General features: G+C 40.0%; 1 protein-coding gene across 13 annotated transcripts in view; it reads right to left on the bottom strand.

Moving 5' to 3' along the window:
- The window catches only part of ANKS1B (ankyrin repeat and sterile alpha motif domain containing 1B), a 915,638-nt gene that overhangs the window by 278,567 nt on the left and 616,336 nt on the right, over window positions 1–20,735 (bottom strand). For all 13 annotated transcript variants that reach the window (XM_081058249.1, XM_081058238.1, XM_081058246.1 and 10 more), the window contains one exon: window positions 217–369. In XM_081058249.1, the coding sequence (XP_080914375.1) occupies window positions 217–369 (153 nt within the window). The remainder of the gene's footprint in view (window positions 1–216; window positions 370–20,735) is intronic.

The following is a 20,735-nucleotide window of genomic DNA, read 5'->3' as shown; positions in this document are numbered from 1 at the left end:
GAGAGTCCTTTTAGTTTCCCCACACCAAAACTTGAAAAGATAGTGACTGTGGAGTTTGACTGGAACCAAGACAGATGTGTATCTAAAACAGAAGGCATAACTGTAAATCCTTGGAAGTCAAAACATTTCCAAAGAAAGAAAAAATTAACCACCTATGATAAGAATTTCATTTATCAAGAGTTGAAAGGCTAAGGTGTCTTTAAGAGACCAACTTACATTAATAAGTTCAACCTCCCAGATTTTTTTCAACAGGTCCATCGATGTGTAGCCATTAATTAGAAAGGCTTTGGTGTAGTCACCTAGCTCGATGGAATCCAGCCACTCAGCGACAGAGGTGGGATGGTAGCCATCGTGGCCAATGGGTCTCATCTGTAATTAAGAAAATCACATCAGGATTAATTTGAACTGTTTACTTTGTGTTCCAACAACAGAACGCATCTTGCCGTTTTGGAAATTTATCTGATATGAAGCAACACCTCCTTCTGGATAAGGAAATAAGGAAAACCAAAATACTTTCGGCACAATTCTAAGTCAATAATTTTCACGCTGACTTTGTTTTAAAAAATGCACCCCAATTTTTCCAGTTTAGCTGTGAAATAAACTCCATATTTGAAGGGATTAAATATGTCAAACTTCTGTTATAGATATTATTGGCATTCTGTTGGATGGAATTTAAAATGATGTCAGTCAAGCAGTATTAAATTCAGTGCGGAATGCACAAGAGATGGCAATCTCAAAATGTGGATGACAATTCTCATATGCATGACATCAAAGCATGTGAAAATACTGCATGACTTCATTTAAACATCCAAAGCAATTTGTGCTTATGCAAGACATGCATTGTAGGCAGTGCAAACATGCTGGAGAAACATACTGCTGCTCTGTTAAGCCAGTAGAGAAAGGCTTTTGAGCGTTTAAAGACCATGTGTTCTCCATCGACTCCACAGAATGGTAGGCATGAATAGAGACCTTGCTGGCAGACAGGTTCCTATTTTTTGTCAGCTATGTACAGATCTTTTTGTGTGTTTTTTACTTTAGAAGAACAAAGAAGCGTGACAGCAACATAATGCTTCTGAGTTTAAATTGGAGTGTGAAAGTAATTTAAGCAAGAGAAACTTCTGGGTTTAAAATTTTGTAGGGATTACTCCAGTCCTTAAGCGTTTATTTCAAATTATAGTTGAATCTGCAGTTCCTGGTTTTTGAAGTAATTCACTTTGAAAGACTTGTGCTGCTTTGTGTGTCACACTATGTGCCTAATACTTGAGTTACTGAGGACAGCTGTCACCTCAACAACCTGATATGGTCCTTCAGTGAAATTCATGATGGGAACAGCAAAACTGGGTAAAACACAAAATACATTTTCCTCTTCCTTCAGATTCAAAGATGTAAGTATTAATGCAAATCTATATGATTCTGATCTGTGAGCAGAGAAAAGATTAGTCTGGGCGTTAGGGATTCAGATTGTAATCTCAAATGTGTTGGGCTTTCTATCACTATGCATTATTCTCATTGTTAAGATTCTCCGTAGTCCTTCATTTTTAAGTTACTTTTTCTCATTTCCTCTTTCTCATTGTTTCACTCCCCAATCTATATTTTCCATTTTGAGGTTTAAATGTCCTCTATTTTAAAGTTACAGTGTGATTCATTATTTGCATTAGAGTCTGAACTGCATCAGACTTTTGTATTTCACTTGTACACTGACTAACCCATTTGAGATACTCATTAAGTGTTTGTTCATGTAACACTTAACTCAGGGTTTATGACACTGAGTAGCTACAAATGTAAATGACAACTCAGGGTTTGCACATGGAAGTTTAGTGGCATTCCCACATAACCAGATGTTATGTGTGTGTAACATTGGTGACTCAGACCCAAAGCTGAGGCTCAAAGGTATTAAGTACCTTCATACTCTATAGAGAGTAACAAAAATATTGGGCTAGGTACATCCTCCAGGACTTATGTATTAAGAGGTGGTGGAACCAACTCTGCTAACTTGAAAAATCACCCCAGTCCCAGAAACTCCCTGGTTGTCACATAAGGAAATAACTAGGGAAAGAAAAGGAAGGAAGACCCACTGGAGTTGAAATTAGCAGCCTGGAAGGGAGGTCTTGCTGTTAGCCATAAAGAAACTGTACACCCACATCAGAGAACTATGCAGTGGGGTTCCCACAGGTCACCCCAAATGACACATCACTCCTTTGAAAGAGCCGTCAGTGGCCACCTCCCACACAAACATGTTGATGGTCTGTGTTGGCGAAGGAGTTTTGGTGGGGAAGCCCAGCAGAGCTCTGTGAAGCAAACCTAATTAAGTATAAAAATGTTTGCCTCTCCCCTAATCCTTCCTTGCCCCAGCACTAAGGCATTTGGAATCAGAAAAGAGAGAGATGTCAGTCCCCTAGGGAAAGTCTAAACTTCAGCTTAGACTTCAGGGTTGGGTGGAGGGCAAAGAAAATAAAACTGGAGGCTTAATGGATTGGCACTGAATTTTCAATATTTTACATGACTGTAAAGTTATTGGATATGATGGAGATAACATTAAAAGTTAGTAAAGAGAGAATCAATTGAATTTGGTTGAAGGCAGGATTAGAAAAAGAAGTTACGTCAGTATCTCCCTGAATGCAGACTTCTCAGTAATCTGGTTACTGCCTAGAGGCAAGTTCTCCCAGACCAAATTTAAGGAGGTGAGAATGAGGGAAATATTTGCTGGGATTGTGAGAGACAGGGGCAGGGTGGAGGGCAAGAGTGAAGAGAACCTGGAAATGGGGACACTGATGTGTGCAGGGGCAGCAACACATCCATCCACTCATTCAATAAGTATTTAGTGCCTATACAGATGACTGGTGTGGAAACAGCAGAGAGCAAAACAGTTACAGTTGCTCCATCATGGAAATTATAACTCTTAATTAAAAACTATGTGAACAGATGACCAATAAATTATAAAGGCTCTGCATACCTGAAGAGAGGAAGCCATCAGAGCCATATGAAGTTACAAAATTAACTTGACACGTATTTAATGATATGCAGAATGGTTCCTGTGCTACAACAATAATTTCTTTTAAAGCAATTCTCCCATCTGTTCCTTCATTTCTGTTCCTACTCCCACTGCCCTGTTTAGGTTTTCTCGTTAGCATTTACAAAAACTAATGCAATAGCCTTCCACATGGACTTCCACCTTTGGTCCACCTTATATCTTGCTGCTCCATCAGTTTTCCAAAAAGCCAACCTTTGCACCAAAACAAACCTATAGTGGCTCCTTCTTGATAAAAGTCCAAATGTCCAGTTACAACTTTCTAGAACAATTGTGATCAAGTACAATCTTATTTTTTCAACTTAATCTCACACTACTCTGCTACATGCAGCCTAATACATATGATTAGACAAGTGCTTGTCTAAACAGTATGTTAAATTGCTAGCTATTCCACCAACATGAACTGTGCAAGACACATTCATATCTTTGCTAAAATCATCTTCCATGCTTGGAATGCTTTTGTCTTTATTTCTGGAGTGTTTTTCTAGGACTGGCTTCCTTTCTTGAGCTCTAAGATACAAATTACCAATCATTGATAGGCTTTCCTACCGATGTCCTATTTGTAGAAGTCCTGTGGGTATCACAAACACAAGTCAAAATCAAATCTATCACCTTCAACTCACAGACTGGCCCTCCCTCTGCATTTCCCATCTCAGTTAATGGAGAACCATCACACTACTGCCCAAGTAAATGCTTAGGAGTCATCTTACTTTTTTCTTTCTGTTTAACCATCATATCTAATTCGGCCAACAAGTCTTATAAAGTTGATTTCCAAAATTTCTTTCAATTCAGTTCTGACAATAGTACCTACCCTAAATGTTGTAAGAATTATATGATACAGTGTATGTAAATTGTCTGTCACAGTGCTTGAATATAATAGGTCTTCAGGAACTCTTAGTTCTCTTCCCTCCCCACTGTCTTAAATCAAGGCCATGTTTATTTTGAAATAATATTGAGTCTTCTGGTTGCTAATCTGTTCAAGTTCTAATAAAAACTCTTCTTTCTTCTCCCATCCCTTCCTCTTTCCTTTCCTATCTTGTTTTAGAAAGGGTTTATGTCTGCTCACTTCTTTATACTCCTCCTTCCCTCAGCTGACAGTTATTTTTCAGAAATATAGCTAACAAAGTCACTCTAGGAGATTGACTTGTTCCCCAAATCTTTGCCCTCTTCCTGTATTACAACTATGCCTGTGTGCCCTTTGCACTGTACCCCGCTGGTGGCTGCAGTAACTACCCCGTCCCGTTGGTGTTGGCCGTGTACTTACTGGGCCAGTGGAAAACTTGGAAGTGTCAGTGTGGCAGTTCATAGATGAGGCCTCTGTGCTATGACATACTCATCCTTTTGTGTCCTTACACTCTGCCACAAGAATAGTTGCATAACTGCTGGTCCCAGGAGAAAGAGGAAGACTTGTGGGGCAAACCTAATTCTAATCCAAAGCTCAGAGTCTAGCCTAGCTCAGTGGATATCGGGCAAACCAGCTTATGTTAGCTGAACCACGGTGGATGCATGGACCCATGAGTGAGAAAAATAAGTATATATATACACACACACACACATACATACGTACATATATATACATATTCTTGTTGCTGTAAACCACTGAAATGCTGACATATGGGGAAAACTGACTAATAGAGTCACATCTTGTTTTGAAACCCTTGGTCTTTGTATTAGTCAGGTTATCCAAAGAAACAGAACCAGTGGGATGTGTGTATGCACACACATACTCACACACATTTATGTCTATTTATATTTCTATCTATCTATCTATCTATCTATCTATCTATCTATCTATCTATCTATCTGCCTAGATTTATTTTAAGCAATTTGCTCATATAATTGTGGGATCTGACAAGTTTGAAATCTGCAGAGCAGGCTGGCAGGCTGGAGACAGAGGGAAGAATTGATGTTGCAGCTCAAGTCTGAAGGCTGTCTGGGGGCAGAATTCCCTCTTCTTTTTTGGAGGACCTAAGTTTTTTCCTTTTAAGGCCTTCAACTAATTGGATGAGGTCAACCTGTATTATGGAGAGTAATCAGCTTTACTCAAAGTCTACTGATTTAAATGTTAATTTCATCTCAAAAAAGACCTTTGTAGGAAGGTCTAGACTAGTGTTTGACCAAACATCTGGGTAGTATGGCCTAGCCAAGTTGACACATAAAATAACCCAAACTCTTCAGTTTATGAATCCATTGGCAAATGCATCCTCATGAGACTGAGAAAGACTAGGGAAGCTACGCTGAGCTAACATCAACATCCGTCTCATGCTATGTGACTGTCATCTAGTAAACATCTACTTATTGCATCCTTACTAATCCTAAACTAAGCAATTCTTCATTTGAATTCAGTGAGATTATCGGGGCATAATCCACTGTCTATCTAATGCCTGTGCTCATGCCTTTCCCTCTGACAAGAATGCTATTCCCCATTCTACTGTTGAAATGCTATCCATTCTTGAACAGTCCTGTTTCGATCTTCCTTCTTCTGTGAAGCCTTCTCCAATGCTACCCTTACCCATTATTTGAAATTAATCACATCTTCGCTAGATTTCCATAATCTCGTTACAGCATCATGAAGGGCTGCTTTCTATTGTAGGTAGAGATGTGAGTATCTGTCTTCTTCATTAGACTGTGATCCCTTTAGTGAAGAAACAAGGTCTTAGTATCTCTGTAGGCTCTTAACATCTTTGTAGCAAAGCATTTCACACGTGGCAGGAATTTTCTAACTGTTTTTTAAATTAAGTGATTTAATGAACACACAAAGGTAAAAGGAGAAATTAATTTTAGTAGCATGGCATCCATTTCTGGTGGGAGATTTGTGTTTTGTACTACATATTATGAAAATGAGGGCTATTTTTATGGCTTAACATTAAAGTTTACAACTGTTTAAAACTTTCACATACCAAGAGCCAATTCCAGGTAGTATGCTGTATTTCAAATGCACTGGGCTTTGTTTCCATAGCCCAGCAGTGTTGACTCAACTATCAACTAATTGTGTACCCATAGGCAAGTCATTTCACTTCCCCAAGCTTCAGTGTTTTCATCTATAACATGAGGGTGTTGGACCAATGATCTTAGAGTTCCTTTATAATTCCTAAATCTTGCAATTCTATAATTTGTAAATTGATATCAAATTAGTGTCAGATTTATTAATAAAGTAAATTAAAAAAAATCAGCCAGCTCAAAGAGACAAAACTATAAAAAACATGACAAGATAGGACATTTAGCCTAAAGGTCAGATGGCATCCACACTTCTTTCATAAGACTTCAGCGGCATCCACAAGGAACACCGACTGCTTTTTCAAATTAGCAACGATAAAATGCTTTTTTCAGCGGGAACGTGCGGCAGGAAAGGGCTAGAGAGAGACAGCTCCCTGGACCTGCCAGGCCAGCGTGCTGCTGTGCACGAATGGGACGCACTAATCTGCGAGGGAGAGTGGTGGGCAGGCAGGAGGCATTCATAACAGGAGCATAACGTGGCAATGTGATCAACTGGTTCAATCCCAAAGTCTGGGGGGAAAGCCAAACTGGGACAGAAATCAAAGATAGAAGCAAAGGAAGCTTCAGTCGGGAAAATTTAGGTATATTGATACGAGGTCTGACAATTAAGTTCGCGAACTTGTTGCAGTGATGTTGCTAAACTTTTTTGCTATCAGAGGGATTATTCATTACGAATTTGTACCAGCTGGACAAACAGTTAACCAAGTTTACTATTGGGTGCTGAAAAGGCTGCGTGAAAAAGTTATATGAAAATGACTTGAACTTTTCGCCAACAATTCATGGCTCTTGCGTCATGACAATGCACCAGCTCACACGGCACTGTCTGTGAGGGAGTTTTCAGCCAGTAAACAAATCACTGTATTGGAATACCCTCCCTACTCACCTGATCTGGCCCCTAATGACTTCTTTCTTTACCCAAAGATAAAGGAAATATTGAAAGGAAGACATTCAGGACCTCAAGTATAATACAACAACAGCTCTAATGTCCATTCCAGAAAAAGTGTCAACATTGCTTTGAAGGGTGGACTGGGTGCTGGCGTCGGTGCATAGCTTCCCAAAGGGAGTACTTCGAAGGTGACCATAGTGATATTCAGCAATGAGGTATGTAGCACTTTTTCTAGGATGAGTTCACGAACTTAATTGTCTGACCTCATATATCCAGATCAAAAAACGAATGATCAAGATAAGAAGAGAAGTGGATGAAATAGAGTTTCAAGGAGGGTATGATCTGTAGTGAGGGAATGCTGCAGAGAGGTCCAACAAGATGAGGAAAAAGAAGTGTCCATGGGATCTGGAAGATTGGTCCCTGGGATCCAACTGAAATGAGCCCAGAAGCTAGGCTGTGCTGAGATGAGGTGTGAGTTAGAGATGAGGAATCAGTATGTGCAATACAGAGTATTCTTTTGGGTTCATATGGCAAGAGAAGTAGGGAGATGAAGGTTTTTAGAAAGCACATGGACAAGGCACAGAAAGGGGTATGAACTGAGAACTCAGGCTTGAGGAAGGTCAGAGACAAAGCAATAAGAGCCGAAGAACGCAGGGGAGATTGGGGTGAGGTAGAGAGCTTATCTTTGGCTTTGGGGATTTTGCTTGCCTTTCTTGGAAATTATAGCACAAGAGGAATTATTAGCTGGTGCTAATTTGGGGGTTAAAAATCTTTCTGTTAAAACAGCTGTAAGGGTCCAGAAGCTACCTGGTTTGGACTTAGTGAGAGCTGGAACCTTGTATATGACTTGGTAAAGGTCTTCACGTGAGCAAAGGCAGCCATCCATGTGGCATGCCATTCCTTGGGCACAACCACAAAAATCTGTCATTTGTGTAAACCTGTGCAGCAGCCCTGGTGCACCAGGCTCAGCTACTTAAACTTGCCTATAAGGCTGCAATGGACTGTGGCTTCCCTTTCCCCACCTGGATATTCTCTGTACTCGCAGACTCCCTGATGGCTTTTGTCACACAGGTAGCCGGTATTGTTGGCTAGCTCCCTCTATTCATGCTCCTTGTTCTAGCCTTTTCTGCTCTGTCCTGCTGCTATCCAAGCCTTGGACTAACAGCAGCCCTGAAAATAAACCAGGACAAGCAGTGCTAGCAGCCAGTGTGCTGCCAAGTCCAAATGCAGGTCTATCAAGTAGTGCAAGGATCAAATTTCATACAGGCTGACACCTGGGCTTAGACATCACTGTGCTATTTCATCAGTGGCTCTTAAAAGATTGATTGAACATGAAAGAGAAAGGCAGATCCACAGACCACAGGGCCCCAGAAAAAAGTCTACCCATCACCATCTAAGTGCTATTGCAGTATGACTTTGCTGGGAGAGAGACGCCTACAAAACGAATAGGACTATTAAAGATAAGACCATCACCTAATAACCATAGGAAACTTGAAAGATCCCAAAGTGATCTCACACACATCATCTCATTTGTGAGGGGTTTTAGATGATCTCTGGGAAAATGCCCTTTATGAAATCTGAGACCCTGGCTAGTCCCTGTAACGAAATCCTTTATGTGGGAACTGAAAGGATTGGTACACTGTGGTCATTGTTGGGAAGCAGGTGTGATAAGGTCTCTGTGCTGAGTATCTGCACCAAGGGAGGGGACACATGTACAGGTCTGTTTCTTGAAGCCCCTTTGTTTAGAATCAGACTCTGTTATGGATGCAATTTCTATAAAAGAATAGGGAGGAAACCTAAACCCACAGAGGTAAGTGAATTGTGTTTAGAGGTCAGTGTGGACTTCCAACTACAGAGAGTGGTAACCTCTATTTTTTTACCCCCACTACCACCTGAGCCTCACCGACTTGGGGTCCCTTGAGTGTTCAGATGATTAAAAACTCTCAGCTTTAGGCAAAGGGCAGGCACAGTGAGGAGTTAATATTTGGATATTACTTGGCACTATATTTTGGGGAAATAAAAGAAAGTCTAGTGATTTGAGCTGGGTAATGCCCCTTAATGCCCTATGATTTCTATTTTGTAAATAAAAGAAACAAATTAAGGTCTATCCCAGACAGGGCTTGAGGTATCCCTTATTTTGACAAGTGTTAGATCACGGAGGCAACTGAAAGTGAAACAATGGACAACAGAGAGTGCAAATATAAGAAATGTATTCAAGACACATGGTGATCAACTCCCTGCAGCACACAATAGTCGGTTAGTGAACAAAATAAAAGCCCTAGCTAAATGAATCTAGCCTCTAGGTATCCGATGAGAGGCGTGTCCCCTTTCATCAAAGGGGCTAGACTGACCACCAGCTAAAGGAGTGAAGTTGCCAAAACAAACGAGTTCCATAAATCATAGTAAGGAAAAAAAATGACAATGATAACAGCAACTACAAAACAATCTCTTTCTTGATGGCTTTGAAAGCACTACTAGTCAGACTGCTAGTCAGGCACTGGTCGTCTCAGTTTCACCCGTGCACACAGAGCAACCACTGTCTATAGATAATATCGCCTGAAAACCCAGTGGTTATCTGTCAGGTAAGATCTGCGGGGATGTGGATGAAAAGAACATTAGAGCCACAACACAGGACACACATAAACATGGTCCTTGGGGTTGAATGATTGTATTATACTTCTACCTGAAGCTTTTAGTAAAAGGGGTGCCTTTAAAAATTCAATGAAAAGATACACACACACAAACACACACACACACATATATACATACATACATATATATATATATATATATATATATATATATATATATATATATATATATATATCTTTTCACTTCTAAACCATCTTTTCACTTCTAAAATCCTTATTGAGATAATGTCGACCCTAGAGCCCTTTGTTAAATATCACTATTTGTTTTGATTTATTTCCTTGTCACAAAGCTCCTTTATCAAACAACGGCTCTGATTAAAGATGAAGAGGATTTTTGCAACTAGAATAAGGTGCGGAACAGCTCTCACTATCATTCACATTTTCAAGCTCCACCAGTGATGTGAACTATATTTAGAAAAAAGACATGGGGTCTCTTTTTTCCTCTGACAGTACACGTTTTGTGACATTCACGCAGCTATTCAATGGTTATACAGCATACTGCTTTGCTCTTAAAACAGAAACTTTAAATGCTGCTATCAATCAGGAACATTGTTTGCAAGTTATTAGTCTCAACTAAAAAAATTTCCCCAAACTTGAATCTTCAGAAGACAATGAATGCTCTGAATGTCAATTCTATTTATTTGATGTTTAAAAAGCAAGTCCTTTCTCAGAGCCTCCAGGCATATGCATAATAACATTACCCACTGAAGTAGTTCAAACATAAATCTATCGTAAAACCAAAGTTAGCAGTGTACAAATGAATACGTTAAGTTCTGACTGGGTAGGGCAGTATAAAAGATAGCATTCACATGGTGGCCTAAAATTAGTAAAGGAGTTACAAAAATGAGAGCCTACCATCCATTCATCCATCCATCCACTCAATCTACTCATCTGTTCATTCATTCTTTCATTCATTCATTCAACACTTATAGCATGTCTACTATATTCTAGGTGCTGTTCTGGATATGTCAGTGAACAAAACATAGTCAGATGCCAGTCCTTGTGGAGTTTAGGTTCCAGTGGGGGAAACAGATAATAGTTAACAAGCATAATAAATAAGGAAATTATGTCAGAAGGCGAGAAGTACTGTGAAAAAAAGAGAAAGTACAGCAGGAAGAGTGGAAGTGTTGCAGAGTGTGTGTGGAGGCGGGAGGTGTAGTATTAACTGGGATGGTTAGGAGAAGCTTCATTCCGAAGGCAAGATATGAATAAAGATTTAAAGATGGTGAATTGGCTGTATTGGCCACTGAGGGGAGAAAATTCCAATTAGAGGGAACAAATAGAGCAAAGGACCTCAGGATGGATTGAGCCTGGTGTCTGTTCAGGAACAACAGAGAAACCACTGGGGTTGGAGCAGCAGAAAGGAGTGAGGAGCAGGTCAAAGTGGTAAGGGGTCAGGTAAGGTCAAGCTTTGAAAGCCTTGTAAAGACTTTGACTTTCATTTCTGAGGGAAATGGGGAGCCAGTGCAAGAATTTGAGCAGAGCTGTGAGGCAATATGGTGTACGTTCCGGCGAACTCACTCTGGTTGCTGCATTGAGAATAGTTAACAGGGAGGTAAGCGTAGGAGCAGGAAGGCCTGTTCAGAGGTGTGGAGGTAACGCAGGGGAAGGAGGCCAGTGCTTGGACAGGGTGCGGGAGTAGAGCTGGTGAGAAGTGGTCAGATTCTGGATGATTTGCTGAAACCCAAACTGTTCCTGTTTTCTCACACAGACGGGGAAGCTGTGAGTCTGATGGGTGCAGCTGTGTGGCACGGGTCTCAGCTGAAGCAGAGCTATGCTCACATATCCTGTGTATGAATATTTGGGTGACTGGCAGGACTGGTCTGGCATGGGTCCATTTTCAGTGAGGAATCCAGGGCTTCATAAGACTGCTTCTGCTCAAACAGGTGGTCAAATCATCTGTATTTGATTCAAGGAACAACAGCCAAGTGTCCGAGGGGATGGGTGATTCTGAAAGGATTTCAGGATCTGGCTCTCTGAGTGGGCCCTGGCCCAGCTACCACTGACCATGCCTTAAGAAAGAAATGCTTCAATAAGAAAAGCTGTATTATGAAACATTTTGGGGACATTGGGAACAATAGGAGTCAGCAGAACTGGCACCAGTGAGCAGAGCTAGTACCACACTGCACACACAGGTGTCCTCAACACTGGGCACCCGTGGTTGGCACTGGTGCTCACATGGGCAGGCTTCAGTGATGCTGGCAGAACATCCAGTTGGCACTAGCTAAGGTGTCCTGATGGGAAGATGTTGGGCATTGTAGCCATAGCACAGACGTTAGTCCTCAGTAACAGACTGGGTACCCTAAGTGGGTATTAGCAGCACAGAGGGCACTTTTGGTAAGTTCTGGTGGTATTGTTTGAAGCTTTGGTGACAGGAGCCATTAACCACAATAAGCCAGAGCAAGAGAGGCAGAAAAGGGCTGATGTCACACAGTCAATGAGGGGTCTGGTTAATGGTGCATATGTGACATGAGATACATAGAAAATCCTTAGCAGGAATTTCGATAAGGTCTAGTATATGCAGATAAGTGTACCCCCATTTTGAAGGTCTACCTGGAATTCTAGAGAACTCCTTTTTTATCTATAGTAAGGGGTACACTCTAAGAACTATTCCATCACCACTGGGGTGAGAACAGCAGTTACAATAAACAATAGCTTTGCCCTCAGGAAAATGTTTCCAGTTTCATAGTCTGGTGTTTTTGTTTGTTTCTGTTTTTGTTTTTTTTTTTGGTCAATTCAGAATTTTTAATGATCTCAGTCATCGAAGTGACTAAGAAGTTTTAGCTCTACTTATGTGACTCTCCAGTAGAGAGTCAGCTCTAACAATAATTTTAGTAGTTATCATTTATTTAATTCAACAAAAATTTTTAAGCACAAATGATATGTAATATCATCCTAGGTATTGTGAAAATGTAAGAGAGTCTAAGGTTCCTTCCTTCCAGGAATATGTAATTTCCTTGGTTATACATGTGAAACACGAACAAATATAAGAAAATAATTAAGTGCCAAAGTTTTTATAAGTTCCAGAAAAGGAAAGAAACTGAGTGTGCTGGAGAAATTTGAGAAGCGTTTATTCTGTAGTTTCTCTTACGGAATATGTATATTGGGAAGTAAGTGAATGCCTGTGAGTGTGTGTGTGTGTGTGTGTGTGTGTGTGTGTGTGTGAGAGAGAGAGAGAGAGAGCGAGAGCGAGAGCGAGAGCGAGAGAGAGAGAGAGAGAGAGAGAGAGAGGATGAATATGGGCATCCACTTCTCCTTACTGTCTCTAGACTTAGCAGGAACACAGGCAGCACCATCTGTCTGGAGTGACTCCCTAAATTGACAAACAATACTTAATTCTTTGTGATTTAGTTCAAGCTTCAGCTATCTATTCAGAAAACCTTCCCTGACCCCCATGTATCTGGCTTTTGCTTCCTCTTGTAGCATTTTCTCACAGTGGTTTAGTTTTTGACATACCTGTCTGTCCAAAATATAGAACTCCTTGAGGCAGGGACCAAGTCCCTCGTTTTTGTAACTCCATCTCTGAACCTTGCATGGGGTCAAAATGAACTGACTGACTGGCTGACCTGGGTGTCTGAATCCAGGATTGGCTGATGAAAATCTGGGCAAGTGGATGTTTGCAGACGTTATGCCCCTGGAGTTGTGTTAGCTCTCTTTCATCTGGCTCGCGTCCTACCAGTGCTGCTAAGCTTGGGAGATAAGGTCTGTGGTGATTTCATATCTATGTCAATAGCAATTAGAAAAGTGTTCTGTAAAAAGTGAACACCAGAAATGCTGATAGATGATGATGCAATTGAGTCTCAGAGGTGAGAGGCCCGGAAATCAATCTTCTCTACACTTAACTGCAATAATCTCTTGTACATTTGTGGAGAAAATTTCGCATTCGAACATTTCTGTAATACCTGTTAGGATTAGAAAATTGTAAATACAACCCTTTCCCACCAGGCAGTGGCCTCGAAGTAGAGAAGGAGTTGAAGGTTAAAACTGATGATGCATTTGAGAAAAAGCTTGAACCTGTTGGGATTTTATGATTTGTAACTTATAACCTAAGAATCACTTAACGTATATCTAGTTAGCACTTATGCGATCATGAATTCATAGAACAAGTAAAGCTAAAAATGTATTTTCTCTTGAAGACATGAAAGAAAGAATCTGGCAGTTTCTTGAGTACTTATTTCCTCTGATAAGAGCAGTAACTATCTGTTAACTAAAAAGGAAGCCGAACTTCTATTTACTAAAATAGTAGATGCCAGCTCTGTGGGAGACAGTGAAAATGGACAGTCATTTTCCAAAGGGGAAAGCATTGACAGATTATTCGTAGAGAACAGAGATGCGATAGAGCGTCTTTTTACAGCGGAAAGCAGTAAAGGTCACAGACTCTTGAGCCAGGCTGCCTGGTTTGAATCTGGGTCTCTTCCACTTACGAACTTCGAGACCTTAGGCAAGTTTACTTAACTTTTGTGTGCTTTAGTTTCTTCATCTGTAAAATACAGAATTAATTTTAAAATTTAAATGAGTTAATCTAATAGCACTTAGAACAGTGCCGGGCACATAGGAAATTTCTATGTAAGTGTCGGTTATTAACACAGGGGTTTGCCCTGCAGTGACTTTCTGAGCATACTCAAGACCAACTTGGGGGAATGTGAATTTTAGGGATAGTGTTCACTATGGGGCCACAGAAGGTCAGCCGTCTGGTTAGAATCCAAAGCCAAAAGATGGAACTCTAAAATCTCACCGATCATCAACAAAGAAAATAACCACAAAGAAATACCATGTAATGAAACAGTGCTTAGCTTAGGGGTATGATGACTATCATGTCAGTCCCATTGAAGCTGATCTGTGTGGGCTTGAAGAGTTTGACTCATGAAAGCCTGAGGGGCAACGTGATGGATGAAATTTGTAGCTGGATTGATGGCACGAGCTATATTTCAGAAGATGGGTATTACAAATGAGAAAAAACAGAAACAAACCCCAGAATAGCTCTCTACCTGAATAAGCTAAGCAATTGCTTTGGGTCACTTTTTGCTGGGAGCGCTATCTCAAAACTCCCCACTACAAATAAGTTTTCAAGGTGCATAGGAATAACTTTTTGATTCAAGTGCTTCCTCCTCCAGGAACCCTCTCCTAATTCCCTGAACAAAAAAGACCTTCCCTTCCATTTAACAAGCAAAGTTTGTATTTTCACATCTATTGTAGCTTCTTTATGCTTTGCTTTGTATTAAAATCACTTGAATATTGATCCAATCTTCTTTGCTAGACTGGAATCTCTTTGAAGGCTGATGTGGTATAATTTCATCTTTATTCTCCTGGGACTCTGTCTGAGACATGAGTAGATGCTCAATGCATTTGCGGACATAAATTGGACAGAGACTTCTCAATTTGAGTGCTTTTGATCAAAAATAAGAAATATCACCAAATTACATTCAACTATTGAATTAGAATTTGATTCAATTGTATGGTAAAGGTAGGGGACGATGGCTCATTGAAAATGGCAGAGATGTTGTTTTAGAGCCTTCTGCAGATTTACTTAGTTCTGCTTTTCTATGGAATCACAATGCCTTTAGCAATTTCACGGAATTGTGCTGTCAAGGTCTGACCTCTGAGTTTCTCACTTCATCTTCACTGCATTCTCTGCCACATACATTTATTGAGCCCTTGCTGTTTAAAGTACTTTCTCTATTTCCACTTTTCTCCCACTTACCACTTTGTGTTGGGAACTGATTACATTATTTCTAAGAGATACAGACAGGAAACCCTCTGAGTCTTATGTTTACTCATTTAATCTCTTAGGTAAGAAAACCCTAGTTATGGTTTTAAACACCTTCACTTCCAGCTCCTGATGAGTTAAACTATAATCCCAAGTGTATTAAAAATAATTAATTTAGCAGCTGATGATCAGATTTAAAAATTTTGCCTTTTTCTTATCTGGAAATGAATCATGTACCCCAGGAGTAATCCACTAGTACAGAATGGAAAGTATGCAATGAGTGCAGCCACAGGCACTTTTAGTCACAGGACCTTTTATGTTAGTAACTGAGTTCTTTTTTGTTACTTTTTGGCTCAGGCAAGAGTAACGTCAAAAATTCATTGAGCTTTGTTACTTCAGTGAGCATTTATTGAACAAATAAATGCAAGCAGTTATAACTAACATTAATTTAGTCCTTCAAAGTGCCAGGAGCTTCATAAGCATTTTTAAATTTGCAACATACAATAACCTAAGATGGTAAATGTCACTAATATCTCCGTTTTACATATGAGGAAACTGAGGAGTGGAGAATTTAAGTAACTTGTCCCAGGTGACACAAGCAGTAGGTGGCTAAACTAGGATTAAATTAGGTTAGACTGAAAGCTCAAGAGAGTCCATTTTTGAGCCCCTGCAAGACTGCAAGTTCCTTAAAGGTGCCTCCCATGGATTAGTCAGTTTACTCATCGCAGTACCCCCTTAGTATCCTTACTGTGCTGTGAAGTATAGTGTCAGCCAATACAGTGTGGGGGTTGAGAACCTCAGTTAAACTATCTGGGTGAATCCTAGCTTCTCCATCCAAAAGAGCATCCATACGTCCTCGTCATGCTCTGCCTATTTACGTGCTTCACATTTCCCCACGGCACTTACCATTACCTGACAATTACACCCTTTCACGTCTTTTTGTCTGTATGCCTCACTAGAATGAGCTGCATGAGGTCAGTGACTGTGTAGACCTTGTTTTCTAACAACAAATCCTCAACCTTTAGAACAGGTCCTGGCATGGCAGAGATATTTCATGAAATATCTACCGAGTGAATAAATGAGATCCAGTTTGAGTACTGTTTATTAGCAATTTTCAGATATAATTAATGAACTGAAGGAAGCTCGGGTTTTGTTTTTTTTTCTTGGTTCACCTTCAATCTTCTTTTAAATTTCTGTTTCATACACACTATTATAGTACACATAATGTGCCAAGCTCCATTTTAAGTGTTTTACAAATATTGACTCATTTAATTCTCACAACGCCCCTATGGGGTAGGTAAAATCAAACTCAGGGAGTCTGGCCGTGTTCCCAGCCATTACACCATGCTGCTTCCTGGCTTAATCCTATGGAAATGTCATCTCCATGGAATTTTATGCTCCAAAGATACATCTTCACTCTCTCCTAGGGAATGCCCTTTCATCTTGCCCATCTTTTCTTCCTTTCTACCCAGACTAAAGAAGAAAATAAGTTGTTTTACTTTATTCTATTATGCCTTTCCTTCTTTGAAACAGCAATGCCTACCGTCAGTGAAGTTTCTCTAAGGCCATCTTCAAGGATAAAGAAGTGGTTTGATCCCTAGTGGCCACTGGATAACTGACATGGTCTACGTCTACCTTTTTTTGTTTTTCGTGTTTGTCACCTCCCTGCTTTTCTAGGACTTTTGGACTCCTGCCACAGCCCTTCCCTTTCAGCCTTGAGAAGGGAGTTTAGTGGGCTACGGAGGCCGCAAAAACAGCCTTTTTAGCCTGAAACTTAAAAGGAACCCCAATTTTATAAACAATCCTTTTCTTGAATTTAGTCATTTGGTCCTTTCCTGTCCTTTTACAGTTTTTCTCACAAATAAACAAGCATCCTCAGGGACTCTGGGATTTGGTTTCAGCTCTGTCCTAAGGAACAATCTGCCTCAGGGCAACTCATTTAATCTGACCTGGACTTGGTTTCCTCACCCGTGAAGCAGACTCAGGTGAGAAGTTGAGCTGGTATTTTAAGGTCCTTTCCAGCTCTAAATTGTGATTTTCTTAGAAGAATTGTATAACAAAGAGAAAGTGCTCAGATATCTAAATTCCTTTACTCTTACTACTGATGGCAGTACCGCTTCAAGGGAACCATTGTTCTTTATTAAAAGGGGGTGAACGTCTCAAAGTTAAAGGATGATAGCTGCTGGGGATGGCAATAGATCAGAACCTATTTACTTACAGGATTCCTCCCATATTTCTCTGCAAATTTTAAGGGGGCATAATGAGTAATACTGATATTTCAGGTCTCTGGGCTATATAATAAACTATTCCAAGATAAATTCATTTAAAATAAAACATTAAAAATCCTCCCTCTCTAGCTTAGGAAGGATGCAGCAGCCATCTTGCTTTCTGAAATTGCAAAAAAAATACCATGGAGCAGACCACCAGTAAGTAGGTTGGGACTGCAATGCTCTCATATTTAGCGTTCTTGGACTATCTATCCAGCACAAATAACTATAGCTATTTTGTACCTCGTATGTACTGGATTTTGTCATTTCAAAGGGCCCAAAGAACTTTAGAAGCACTAGCCATTTCTTTTCCCAATATACCCCTGAAGAACAGACTAGTTATTGGTCTCTACTCACAAAGAGAAAGCATGAGGCATGGGGGAGGATGTCACTCCAGGAAAAGGCAGGCCATAAGGGTTGTGGGTGTTACATTTGTGAAGGACTTGCCTTCCTCCTTTCTATAAGACTCAAACAAAAAGGTGCTCATTCGGGAAATGTGTTTAGGAATCCTCACCAGACCCATTCAGGACGGACTTCAAATTTGCATTCTTGTTTGGCCCAGTCCAGTCTAATAAACACTAACTGAACATTACTGTGTCCAGGTGCTGTGTGTTTCATGCTTAGGAAGTGAAGATTAACATGACAAAGATCTTTATCTTGAGCAAGAGAGACAATCTAGTCAATAAGTAATTTTATAGGGTGTAATGGGAACACAGAGGGGTTAAATTAGCAATCTAACCCAGACAGAGGATGTCATATAAGGCTTCGCAAGGAATACATCTGAAGGAATGAATACGGGTTACTCATATGAAGAAGGGCAGTAGTCAAGGTGCAAAAAGGAGAAGGTGCTTCTGACACAGAATGGCTAAATTCTCAGGGATTCTGCTATCTCTCCTAGGAAGAGAGGATGTATTTCTTGGCTTACCTTGCAGTTTAGTGAGGTTAATATAAGTGAGTCTTGGTGAATCAAATGGAGTCTAAAGTAACTAATATATTCCCAAGCCTGGCAGTAGAACATCGCGTGTGATCTATGCTCCTCTCTATCCTGACCTAAGACAGCTCTCAGAGAACTCCAAGATGGGAGAGCCACACGAAGGAAGAAGCTTTGATCCCTGAGTTACTGCTTGGAAGAGAGCTGCCTGACACACACTGGACTTAGTATAAGTGAGAAAAGAAATTTAATAGTGTTAAGCCACTGGAATTTTAGAGTTGTTTGTTATAACAGAGTTCAATAGTGTGCCAGGCTAAGGAATAATATGAAATACGGAATGACTTATTGTCACTTTAAAATTCATATATTCCAAATTATCTAAGTTTTTCAATGTAAGGTCAATTACTCTTCCTTCCTTCCCTATTCTCCAATGGCACCAACATTTATCCTGAAAAATCAGTTATCTTTTACACTGTTCTAAGTGATCTAGGTGAGCATATCTGTTTGTCCCAGAACCAAGAGACGTTTACGGAACAGAATAGAGCTTGAAAGGATTCTAGAAACAGCACCACCTGTCTCGCCAAGGACCAGACACCTAAAGGAAGTGAAACATCTTATGTCCTCAGTTAGACTGTAGGTTTAATCATGTATTAACTTTAGGATAGGGTCCCCATGCTAGTGATTCCTATATGTATGTGGGATTTTCTTTGTGAGTATATATCTTTGACTGGATGTCTACATTGAGTGGCATGAAGTTTAAGATACCAACTGGTGAAAAAAAAGAAATGCAAGTAAAAAGCATGTGGGTAGATGGAGAGTGAGTGATGACATGGGAGAATGAAAAGTCACCTTGTCAAACAGTGCCCTGTGACAATCTGTGCCGGTAGCCTACATTTTGTTGTTGCTCTTTTGAAAAATAGGAGAAGAATTAGAAATGTGTTTCTATCATTTTTCTAAGTGACAGGAAAATAAGACTGAACCTTCCTTTCTAGACATTTAAAGAAACGACATTGGTTGTGCACTTTTCCCCTAAAGCTTGCACATGTCTACTTCAGCCATCAAGCCTAGAATTAAACATCTGAATTTTAAGGACTTTGAAAGAACTAGAGTATTTAAGAAAAGAGTGTTGAACAGAAAGCTAAATGGATATAACGCCACATTCATAATACTCCTTTTAAACTCTGAAGTTATCTGTGCTCCCATTGTATTAAGACTTTCATTTCTGCAGAGACTCTCTTCCGTTATGACACAGGGTTAGCAAAGTGACAGTTACAACAAATCTGGTCTTCTGTGCTTTGTTTTATTAATAAAGTTTTGGAAACAAAGCCAATTTTTTGAGGGGCAGGGTTTGTGCTCTCCACTTCGCCAGTTCCCACCACTCCATATTGTCTTGCCTTTAATAACGTTTGAGTTTTCAGTAGCTGCCAGTGTATCTCTATATCTCTGCTCACAAGCTTTGTTTGGTAAACTGGTGCCTTTATCTATTTGCCCTGATCAGACTTAAAGGTAAACGGTGCCTTTTACTTTCTAACTTTGTTAGTTTTTTTAAAATGTATTTTTGTTCTTGCTAACATCCTTAAAGTCTTGTCCAATAGACTTTGACCAATTCACTTCCCTAGTACAGATGGAAAGATGCTCTTTTCAATAATGAAGGACCAACAAAGAATGAACATATTTTTAAAATTTGTAGTATTTTATGGGATTACTGATTTATGCGTATTACTTAGAAAAGCAGCATTTAGATAATGAAGACTTTATATGCAATTGGCAAATCTCTAATATCTCTGATTTCTGTATGATTGTATCATACCATGCTACGTTATATCTAACTCTACAAACCACAGACATGTGCCTCTTTTTTGAGTGATGATGACAAGTGTGGCTTCTAAATCATCTAATTGTGAATATCACAGTCCCATAAAGATAGCCCATGGAAATAAAGGACACTTTGGTTGTTGCTGTTGTTGATGGGTTATTCCTTTTAACCATAAATGTAGACATGGAAAGATTGTGCAGTGGCTCATATAAAGTGTACCTGCTGGAGGCAAACTTCTGAGATCATCCCCAGTGATCCCACATCTTGTGTAAACACCTCTTATTGGGTAGGGGCTGGGTCTAGTGACCCAATTCTAATAAAGAGAATACAGCAAAAGGATGAGATGTTCTCATCACAAGGAGAACACTGTTTTCCTTTCTTTTCTTGTTTATTTTATCTATATGAGAAGATGGAGGTCAGCTCCACCTAGAGTGGTAATCATTTCATGCTGT

The sequence above is a fragment of the Rhinolophus hipposideros genome, assembly GCF_964194185.1.
Source record: "Rhinolophus hipposideros genome assembly, chromosome: 9".
Classification (NCBI taxonomy): domain Eukaryota; kingdom Metazoa; phylum Chordata; class Mammalia; order Chiroptera; family Rhinolophidae; genus Rhinolophus; species Rhinolophus hipposideros.
Note: the sequence above shows the minus strand (reverse complement) of the source record. Positions and strands in the feature narration are given on the sequence as shown.